The 10,566-nt window shown below is 41.5% G+C and overlaps 1 protein-coding gene across 1 annotated transcript; it reads left to right on the forward strand.

Moving 5' to 3' along the window:
• Nucleotides 1-603: 603 nt before the first annotated feature.
• LOC140999843 (calcium-independent phospholipase A2-gamma-like) lies at nucleotides 604-7,298 on the forward strand. Its single transcript, XM_073470389.1, has 9 exons — nucleotides 604-700; nucleotides 2,313-3,812; nucleotides 4,033-4,185; nucleotides 4,275-4,432; nucleotides 5,174-5,268; nucleotides 5,393-5,564; nucleotides 5,684-5,741; nucleotides 5,938-6,132; nucleotides 6,462-7,298. Exons 2-9 carry the CDS (start codon nucleotides 2,409-2,411, stop codon nucleotides 6,918-6,920), a joined length of 2,694 nt encoding a protein of 897 aa, XP_073326490.1. The 5' UTR covers nucleotides 604-700; nucleotides 2,313-2,408; the 3' UTR covers nucleotides 6,921-7,298.
• The last annotated feature ends 3,268 nt before the right edge of the window (nucleotides 7,299-10,566 follow it).

Consider the following 10,566-nt stretch of genomic DNA (forward strand, 5'->3'; position numbering starts at 1 on the left):
AAACTAAATAACAAAAACTGACGTAATAAACTGAAAAAACTAACCAATCAATGGAAGATGATCCAATAAAAACACAGAAATACATAAAGAATATATTAGGTGATTTAAGTGTTTTACAGTGTAACTTACAGCCCTTAAAGCCAAATATGCAAATGTTCTTTGTATCTCTGATGTGCAAAGTCTTTACACTGTAACTTGTGGGCTGTAATCTAAAGCTATATCATAGTTCATTGTTTCTATGAATCACTACAGGCTTGTAATTGTTATGTGTCACATGCTGCCGCCTGTGCAGAGCTTGTGACCAGTTTTACAGCTCTGTCTGTTTTGGAGGGAGGTGTGTGTGTTTGTGTGTGTCTGTGTGTGTATGTGTTGTGCTGTGACGTAAGAAGCAGCTAACATCAGCTCCCTGAGACCCTTAAGTTGTCACCCCCTCCCTAATTTTAGATTTGTGCTTCCAGTGCTGCAGTGACACACATGACCTTAAGCTTGTGTGGTCTTACACAGCATTGGTCCTGCTGGTCCACCCCCCGGCCCAGCTCAACCAATAGGATTAAAGCACTGCAGGGAGAAGAGTTGCTTTGAGTATCAAAACACAGAAGAAATAGTGTTCCTGACAGTTTGTCAAAAGTTGTGTACTGGATTTCAAAGAACAGGAAATAACTTAAAGAAGAAGACAGAAGAAGTGGGTGCTGAGTTTCAGGTAAATCCTCAGTGAATGATTTCATTAGACATTTCCTGTCAAGGTTACAGTGGCCATAAGCTACTTTGGTTCATGACCTTCCGGCACTTAAGTGGAAAACAACCACAGATAGTAAATGTTTGACTACTGCATACCCAAGCTGTTTGCTTTTCTCTTATATTAATACACAGAAAGTGTTTATGAATGCACTTTGTTTTACATAGTAATACAGTACGCTCCTGTTTACTCTGGATATGAGAGCAACTAAGGGCAAAGCTTTCTGTGTTCTCCAATTTCTATGTCACATTGCAGGCATACATGCATTAGCAGAATGTAGAGAGTTATTTACAGGTTGTGTACACTGACGTATTTGCTCTGAGGTTTCATGTTACATTCATGATGGGACAGTACCAGGAAAATGTAGAAGTGCAAGGCTATTGTGGAACATGATGTTTGTACACAATCAGCTCACGTTGAACTGTCACCTGTTTATAGAAGTGAAGGTACCTCAGCTCTGAACAGACATGCAGCAAGATGTTGATGAAAAATATTTATCTGATGCTTGAACACTGTTTTTTATGGAAGCCCTAAAGGGCCATGCATTCATACATTTTATTTCTGCCGTTTTCCCGTGATAACGAGTTAATTTCATTTGTTTTTTCGAGATCTCAAGTTATTATCTGGAAATAACAACTGCCGTTTTCCCGAGATAACGAGATAATTTTCTCGAGATCTCGAGATAACGAAACTTTGTTTTCCCAAGATAACGATATAATTAATTTGAGATCTCCTCATTAACTACATAGCTGGTCAGCTATGTAGTTAATGACGACATCAGGCTCACCGCACACTAATGTGTATTATCTGTAATAGCAAGGCATAATGCTATTTCAGCCTGTGTCAGGCCTTGATTGAAAACATATGTGACGTGGTGATCGACATGCTCCTGCTCCTCTGACATTGCTACACTGAATGATGTTTCCTGCAATGATTTAATATACCACACTATCGTTTCGTTACCTCAAGATCTCGAGAAAATTATCCCGTTATCTCGGGAAAACGGCAGTTGTTATTTCCAGATAATAACTCGAGATCTCGAGAAAACAAATGAAATTAACTCGTTATCACGGGAAAACGGAGGAAATAAAATGTATGAATGCATGGCCCTTTAGGGCTTCCGTAGTTTTTTAATCTATATCTTGTTTAAGTTTTTCCTTCTTCTGCAAGGTAATTCATTTGTTTTTATGAAATAGTACAGCTTACGATAACATCATTAATAAATGTTATATTTTTAGTTAATTAAACTTTAGTTAATAGTTATTTCACTGTTAACAAGCAATGAAATGCTTTATAAACCATTTATTAAGCAATTAGAAAGGTTTATAAATATCCATTACTTTATAATAGCCATTATCGAAAATTGTGTTTAGCAAACTGAGAGAATAACCTTTTATATAACATCTTTGGGGATTGTGACACCCATATATTTATGTTGCATTAGTTTAGACTGCTAACACACTAAACTAAGATGGAAACATGGTAAACATTACACCTGCTAAATGTCGACATTCTAACATTTCGTCACACTGTGTGTAGTCTTGTTCTCACGTGCTTGTTTTGTGTATTTTCCCAGATTCCTGTTGGAAATGCTGCTACAGCCCGAATCTATGAAAGCTCAAGAGTGACATTTGGACTTTGATTGATCGCCGCTCACAACTCCGGGTCAAACATGGGTCGCTACCTCAGCGCCAACTTGTGTTCAAGTTCTGTGAACAAGACTTTGAGGTCGTACTGCAAGATTAGGTACCTGATGAGCCTTCTCAGAAAGTACCCTCGTCTGGCCAAGGCACCACTCTGCGTGGACCTGCACAGAAATCCACTGCTGTCACCTCCTCATTCTTCCAGATTTACAAGAAAACCTAAGAGTTTAAACCACATTGATACAAGATCTACCTCTTACCACTGCCACAGAGATTTTAGCAAAGAAGTAAAACATCCCCAGTTTGTGCGCTTTTACTCATCCTCCAATAGGAATACATTCAAAGCTGAAGCTCCAATTGGGATCTTTGAGGAGGCTCAGAGCGACGTAAACCTCAGTTCACTGGGAGGTCGTCTTGGTCAATCATTTAATCGATGGTCCAGACACATTAACATTTATTTCAAGAGACAGGACGTTGCACCTCTGGCTGAAAATGCCTGTCTTGTTGTCACAACTCCAGACTATCTTGGCAGGTCACAGAGGCGTAGTCAAAGTCAACGGGCAGCCAGAGAGCGAAAAATAACTGAGGGCAAAGACATGACGGAGACTTTGACATCCAAAGACATACAGGACAGCTCAGAAACAAGTGCTACAGCACAGGGGGCTTCTAAGCTCCAACTATTTCACATCAGCTCTTTGGCGACAACATTTGGTGAGAGCTACAGCTACGTCGCTAATCACATTAACTCAGTCTTCTCTCGCGGTTTTGCCAAAGCTCAAATGCAGGAGAATTTGGAAACCATGCCTTCCGCCAGAGGAACAAACAGAAGGCATACAAGGAGAAAATTGCAAAACACTAACATCTTAACATCTAAAGAAGCTGAAATGCCTCAAGTAAAACCAGCAGCAGTGGAAGCTGACAATATCTCCAGCGGCTGGGAGGAGGGATACCTTCACTTTGCAAGACATATCAATAAATACTTTGGTGCAAAGGTTACTGATGACGTTGACCAAAATCAGCACAGGAGAGATACCAGTTACAAAAAACACTTTTCAACACAGTCTACCTCACAAACTCAAGGTGCCATGTCACAACTGAAACACAAAGAACCTCTCACCCCTGGAACTGGAGGTCTTTTCCACAGCAGCTCTAATACCACTAACTTTGGGGAGAACCATTTCCAAATGGCCGGACACATTAATCAGTATTTCAAGGGTCAAAGCGGATCAGATGAGGACACTGATCGAAAGCTCTTCATGGAGGTAGATACTCAATCTGCTACCACTGAGAAGACTGTATCCTTTATGGACTGCCTTCGCCGACCCACAAGTGCCATCCCTGACCTGCTGGGTTCTTATCTAAATCTGGGCCCCTTGACCCAGACTGGGAAGCCCAAACCTGCCATGACATCACCAGCAATATTGAATAAAAAGGTGAGTTTATGTTTAATGATGTCAAATTAAGCAAGAAGATAAGAAAATGAAAATATAAAAAGGAATAAGTCTAGAAACCTGCACAAAGAGCTGACAATGTATTGTATCAGGCTACCTACAGGTAGCAAGATCACTGCTGTCACAGGAAGCTAAAACACATCAAATTAAATCAAACTGTTGTGCAAATCTTTACAAGTAATTTCTGGTCCTGTGTTCTCAGCTTGTCTTGAGTCAGAGGCAGGCAGAGGAAATAACAAAAGGGTTGATTGGCAGTCTGGGACAGGCTTCATCTCCCGAAGCCCTGACTGCCTGCGTGGAGGCTCTCAATGAACACCTTATCCGCTACCCGTCATGTAAAGCTTTAATGTGGCAGGTCTGTTGGGAGTGAAACGATCACATTCACAAATGTTCAACAAGCTGATTTGATCTCAGTGAAATTATAAAAGATGTTTCTGTCTGCAGGAGAGAACCGGGGTGACGCTGCTGAGAAAGCGGCGGATCTACAGTGATAACCAGGTGCTTCAGAGCGCCTTGAGAGAAACTTTGGCTCTTATTGGCTACATGGATCCGGTCAAAGGTCGTGGCATTAGAGTGCTGTCGATTGACGGTGGAGGCACAAGGTAACTGTCACTTTTTAAATGGTGGAAAGAGGGATGGTTTGACTATTTTTGCTTGAAGGGATACCAGAAAATGTCTTTTCTCTTTTACATGCATGAGCAGGGGGAGGAGAGACATGAGAGACATCGTCTAACTCTATTCAGCTTACTGTTTTGCGCCCTTTGCTGCTAACGTTAGCAGATACTGTGGGCGCTTCGGCGGTGCTGCTTAAGTAGCCACTCACACTCGGTTCACTGTCGTCAATTTCAGTTTAAAAAGGCTTCTCAAAATATTCTCCTCCTGCTTCGCACTTCTTGACCTCATAGTTACCGTTTGGAGCCACGTTTGTTGTGTTTTTGAACCTTTAATTTTACCTCCACTTACTATCTTGCCATTACAGTTCTAATCATAGATGACGTATGTGTGAGTGACGAACAGGCTGAAACAAAAATATAATTGAAAAACAAAACTGGTTCTAAACTACATTTCCGTTCAAGTATTTTAATTCAAAATTCTGCAACCTCTCCTTTTCGATTATCAGAAAAGTTGCCTATTATTTTCCATCTATCAAGACATTAGTTTATCAAATAATTGTGTCAGCTCAACCCAGAACCCTTTTGTAAGACCGTCTCTGTCCTGTGTTCTGTAATCAAATACATATTTAATAATCATGACCAAAACCCCCTCTGGTAAATCTTATTACAGCTCATGGTGATATATTTATCTTCCTCATTTAACCATCATTTTGCCTTCGTCTTTTCCAGAGGTGTGGTGCCTTTGCAGGTGTTAAAGCTGCTGGAAGCTGAGACAGGCAAGAAGATCTACCAGCTGTTTGACTACATCTGTGGAGTGAGCACAGGTGACAAACAGCAGAACTGAGAGTTACTAAAAATAACAATATAATGTATTCTCAGCGACATCTCTATGCCTTTTCCAGTCTGAATCTATAATTTCATGTGTGTCGCTGCCTGTTTTTATGAAAGGTGCCGTTCTTGCCTTCATGCTGGGTCTGGCCCATTTTTCTCTGGAGGAGTGTGCTGACATGTATCGTCGTTTTGGCTCTGAAGTGTTTCGGCAGAACCCGCTGGTTGGCACCGTGAAGATGGGCTGGAGTCACTCGTACTATGACACTGAGATCTGGGAGACAATACTACAGTATGCACAGAATAGATTCTGATACAAATGCTCCAGTGAAGGCAGTGAATACTGAGTATTTTAATAAGAGCACAATACAATCTGTTCTGATTAAATTATTCTTGTTTTATCCTTTTTAGGGGAAAGCTGGGAAATAGATTACTTATCAAAACAGCAAGAGATGAGTTGAGTCCAAAGGTAAGAATACAAAAATCACCATGGCAGTTGATTTCGTGACATCACCATCAGACTCACAGCTCTGATAAAATACTGTTGTACTGATGAGGCTACAGCTGCTAAAGAGCTCCCTCCCGTGGTCAGAATACAACTGGCACCATTTTTTGTTTCAAGCATCAAAATGAAAGTTATGTTGTTGTTGTTGGTATCTGCTCAGGTTTCAGCTGTCAGCGCGGTGGTAAACTGGGGCACCAGTCCAAAGGCCTTTGTCTTCCGCAACTACAACCACAAACCAGGCTCTCTCAGCCGCTATGCAGGAGGATCAGGCTGCCAGATGTGGCAGGCAGTACGAGCATCATCAGCTGCCCCAGGATACTTCCAGGAGTTCCCCTTACAAAGTGACATTCATCAGGTAGGCATACATTAAATAGCTGATGTAAACACAGGGGATGCAGGAACCAAAGAAGCTTTAAAGGAAAAACACTGAAAAACACAAGGGCTACTGAACAAATGAAATTCAGCTGTACACAGAAAAGGGGCTGAAAAACAGAAAAAGACAGGAAGTGGGAAGTAAAACATGATAGGTGATAAACTTCCAACATAAAACAGTAGTAGTATCTAGTATCTAAATACAAACATGTTTAAAAGGCTTTGTGAGCAGCTTGGAGTGGGTGACAATCAAACAAAGTACTTGCTGTGTATATTTACATATTTTATATGTATTTCTGTGTGTCTTTGTAGGATGGAGGAATTATCATGAACAATCCTTGTGCCTTGGCTGTCCACGAGAGCCGTCTATTGTGGCCCAATCAGCCCTTCCAGTGCGTCCTGTCCCTTGGCACCGGCCGCTATGACAACGCTAAGAGGGCACCTGGCACCTCCACCAGCCTGAGGGCCAAAATCAGCAGCCTGATCTGCAGTGCTACCGACACCGAAGGGGTCCACACCCTTTTGGACGATCTGCTGGCTCCAGACGTCTACTTCCGCTTCAACCCCATGTTGAGTGCTGTGGTGTCTCTGGACGAGAGCCGGCCCCGGGCCCTGGAACAGCTGCAGAGAGACACCCAGAACTACCTGGAGAGAAACCGGCCAAAACTGGCCAGGCTGTGTTTGGTGCTCGGAGCAGAGCGCTCAGCTGTCAGCAGAACTAAGGACTGGATGAGTGAGAGGGCCTGGGAGATGAAGCAGAGATGGGTGTGAGTAGGTATAATATGTGGCATACATGTAGAAGCACTCATACTGGCTATCGGATGTTTCTGTTGTTTTGTCCACTTCCTGTGATACATAACCTCAATGTTGAATTAATATAATGTTGTCAACATGACTTATTCACATATATCATTTTGTTTGATGATTTCTTGACGTAGCCCTACTGAACATATATGCAAATTTATAAACTAGGCACTTTTATGCACTTTATATGAAAAGCTTTGTGAAACATGCACATGTGACTTAATTCTCTATGATTGTAATTGAAGCTATATATTGTACTTACATGTAAGATTACATCTGATGTTGTACTGTATATAATTGTACTATTTGGAGTATTTATTTTGAATAAATTATTATTTATGAAAACCTGCCTTCTTCTGTCATTTTTCTCCTTAACTGAAAACCACCATCACTTTTCATCAAACCCAATACTAAATCACACTACTCTTGACAAATGAGGTAAGACTTTATCAATGGGTGAGGAGCCATCCAATCACTTGTGAATGTGACGGGTTAAATCCCCCCCATGTGTCTGGAAGCTGTGCCCTCCCTGTCCACAATAGACTGACTTTGTTCCAGACAGAAACGCTTTGTGTCAGAGAGTGTGCGTTCGTGCCAGCCACAGTGGAGATACAAGGTCAGTATGCCACCCCCAATCTAACACACTGAAAATCAAGAGCACACATGAACAAATACAAAAAAATATTTGATCTCTTAAACAAGCTGTAGCTAATTGTTGCTCGGTGGGAGCTGGATGACACCTAATCTACCAACTAGTGCAGGACGTGTCAGTTCTGTTTAACTCTATTCTCCCTTCACAGCGGAGATGACGTTATGTTTATGTGTGGATTTCACAATGGATTTATTATAATAGGCTCTCAGGCCCTGTTTGCCAGGCGTGTGACCCAGGCTCCGGTTAGCCATCCTGATCAGCCACATGAGCCTCTGTTATCTGGCCTGTCACCTTGCTTTGAGATGATGGAGTGACAAATAACATGAAAACCAGATGCTGCTGAAAAAGGGGAATCTCACTGTGAAGATCATGTTGTGAATCTACCGTGACAGAAGATGAGAGGAGAGTAGGAGTCTGCTTTCAGTGCGACGAGGGGGAAAAGGGACAGAGAAAACACTTGAACTACACTCAAAGGTAAGACTTTCTAAACAATCACCAATTATACTTTAATTTGCTTATTTTATGCAATGTTTGTTTTTGATGATAAAGGACACAGTGTTAGAACACAGTAAGATTAGCATTGAGTATCCCCGTGTGAAGGAGTGCTGTAGTCCTTGTAGCAGTCATTCAAGATGACCATTGAAGGAAGTCAAGGTTTTAATGATGTCATAGCCTGAGTTGAGAAGTGGGATGGGTCTACAACTGCATCAGCAGATTTTTTTGAGAGCTCAGACAAGATTGTTCAGCTCTCACACCTGGCGTTGAGACGACTGACGAGAATTTGTATCAGTTTTTTCTGTTACAAGTGAAATGTGAATGTGACTTTATGAACTAAATATCTTCCTATTTAATGTTAGGAAAGCAAAGTTTACAGTGACATTGCATATTTATAGCACTAAATATCAATCTGTCTTTATATTTTAGTCATGCTAACAGCTTGGTTGTACGGATGGAAATGTACTGCGGGTCTGAAGATGTACCACTTTGGTCCAGGCTTAAATATCTTAACATCTATTTAATTGATTTTTATGAAAGTTTGTACAAATTCATAGTCCCCAGATGATTAATCCTACTGACTCTGGTGACCCACTTACTTTTCCTGCCACCATGAGGTTGACATTTGCAACTTGTAATCAAATATCAGCAACTTTGGGTTGAATTGTCACAAAATTTGGTACGGAAATATATTTTCCCCTCAGGATCAGTTGTAATAACTCCGGTAACTTAGCATTCCCTATAGCGCCACCACCATAACATATACAAATGACTAATACATAGGTTTATGACGACAAACACACCTGCAAAGCTATTGATATTCAAAAAAATGCTTGAAGAAGCAAAACTATAATGGTGAAACTGCAAAACTTTATCCCTGCTAAAAAAAAAAAAATCAACATGTTAGTATTATTATTGTGAACATGTTGTACAAGAAGTTCATATTAGCGTGCACATCCAAGAAAGTTAAACACAAGGTGCTGGACTAAATCAAAAGTCAAAAATTCACATCCACACACAAGATAATGCTCCCATGAACATTTATTCCCTCCACATGGGAAGTTTCAAGCTCAAGCCCTTCTTCAGACAGTGAATGTCACATGTGGAGGTGATAAATGTTTGTTGGGAGCATCATAGTGTGCAGACTTTGTTTTTGTATAATGGTGAACATGTTAGCTTAATAGTTCTCAAGTTTATAAGACAATAATGTCCTGAGTGTACAGGGGTGATTTTCACTCCGGGCCTCTTCTTGTGCTCTCACTGATGCAGTGACGTCAAAGTGCAAACGATAGGTGCTCTGGGTCTGAACAGGCAGCTTGTGCAGTCGAACCCTCCCTCCCACATGCCATCTGCTCTTACCCGAGCCCTGGGCACACGTGCCAAAGGAGACCCGCGGGCATAGAGACCTTCTTGTCGTCACTGAGCTGGCTCTGTCTGCTTCTCGGCCTCTTCACTGTGCAATCTGGTGCATGGCACTGATCACTGCTCACTGCCAGGCCTGCTTCAGTCCAATGTATGGGCAGATAAAGCCCATTCTTAGAGCCAAGAAGCTCAACATACCCTTCTCTGCTTTTGTTATCTGTGTGAGGCAAGTTGTGATTCAGCTGTGAACATGGAGGATGGGATCAGGGCCAGAGGACGCAGGGCCGTGAGAGTCTTCATGGTTTACGTCACTGATAAATATGAATGAAACGATGTTAGGATGAGTGAAGTTATTTCTACATACTTTTAAGTCAACCTTATTATTAGACTTGCAGATTTGAATCTTAATTGCAAGTTTAACTTCTTCACCTCATTTACTCCAGCCACCCACCCGCCGCCGAGCTATTGTTTGGTCCAGTCAGTGCTGGTTTGTATATGCAACCCTGTGTGGATTCCTGAAAGCCTACACAGGTCAGGACTCTGTCGACAGCCGTGAGATGGCTTTTGTTTAACACAAATGAAGCTTCTCCTGCGTATTTGGCACTGTTTCTAGAAAACGGATTTTCTCAGCTGAATGGTAATGACCTTTTCCTCCTCTGAGGAAATGCATGTGAACGGCTGAGTGAGTGTAATTGGCAAAATGGAAAATTGGGGGGATATTGAAAATACAGGACGTGTGTGGAGGGAGTTTAAGGCGTATTATTTCTTATCACAGAAAGTTAACAATGAAAGGAATTTGTCAAAATGATACTGAGAATAATTTGAATGTCTGATATCTCTATCTTTTGCGCTGGAGTCATGTGACTTGAGATTTCTCACATGTAAAATTCATGGAGGGAAACAAACATCGCTTTCATGCTCTGTTCCCCCTTTTTCTCTCCCGCCCCCATTTTGATGTCATCAAAACCAACAAGAATGCAAATTGTACAGAATATGAGTTGGTTTGTGCTTCCAGTCGCTCAACCAGACTGATTTTGCTCAGATCAAAGCAAATATTATTCAACTACGGCAGAGAAAAATCAGGCTGCCGAATAATAATGGTGT

The sequence above is a fragment of the Pagrus major genome, chromosome 7, assembly GCF_040436345.1.
Source record: "Pagrus major chromosome 7, Pma_NU_1.0".
NCBI lineage: Eukaryota > Metazoa > Chordata > Actinopteri > Spariformes > Sparidae > Pagrus > Pagrus major.

Bases quoted from the DNA above. Each gene is read 5' to 3' on its own strand.
- LOC140999843 (XM_073470389.1), top strand. From the start codon at position 2,409: ATGGGTCGCTACCTCAGCGCCAACTTGTGTTCAAGTTCTGTGAACAAG. The intron at 4,186-4,274 runs GTCTGTTGGGAG...TTCTGTCTGCAG, and splicing joins GTAAAGCTTTAATGTGGCAG to GAGAGAACCGGGGTGACGCT. The intron at 5,565-5,683 runs GTATGCACAGAA...TATCCTTTTTAG, and splicing joins ATCTGGGAGACAATACTACA to GGGAAAGCTGGGAAATAGAT.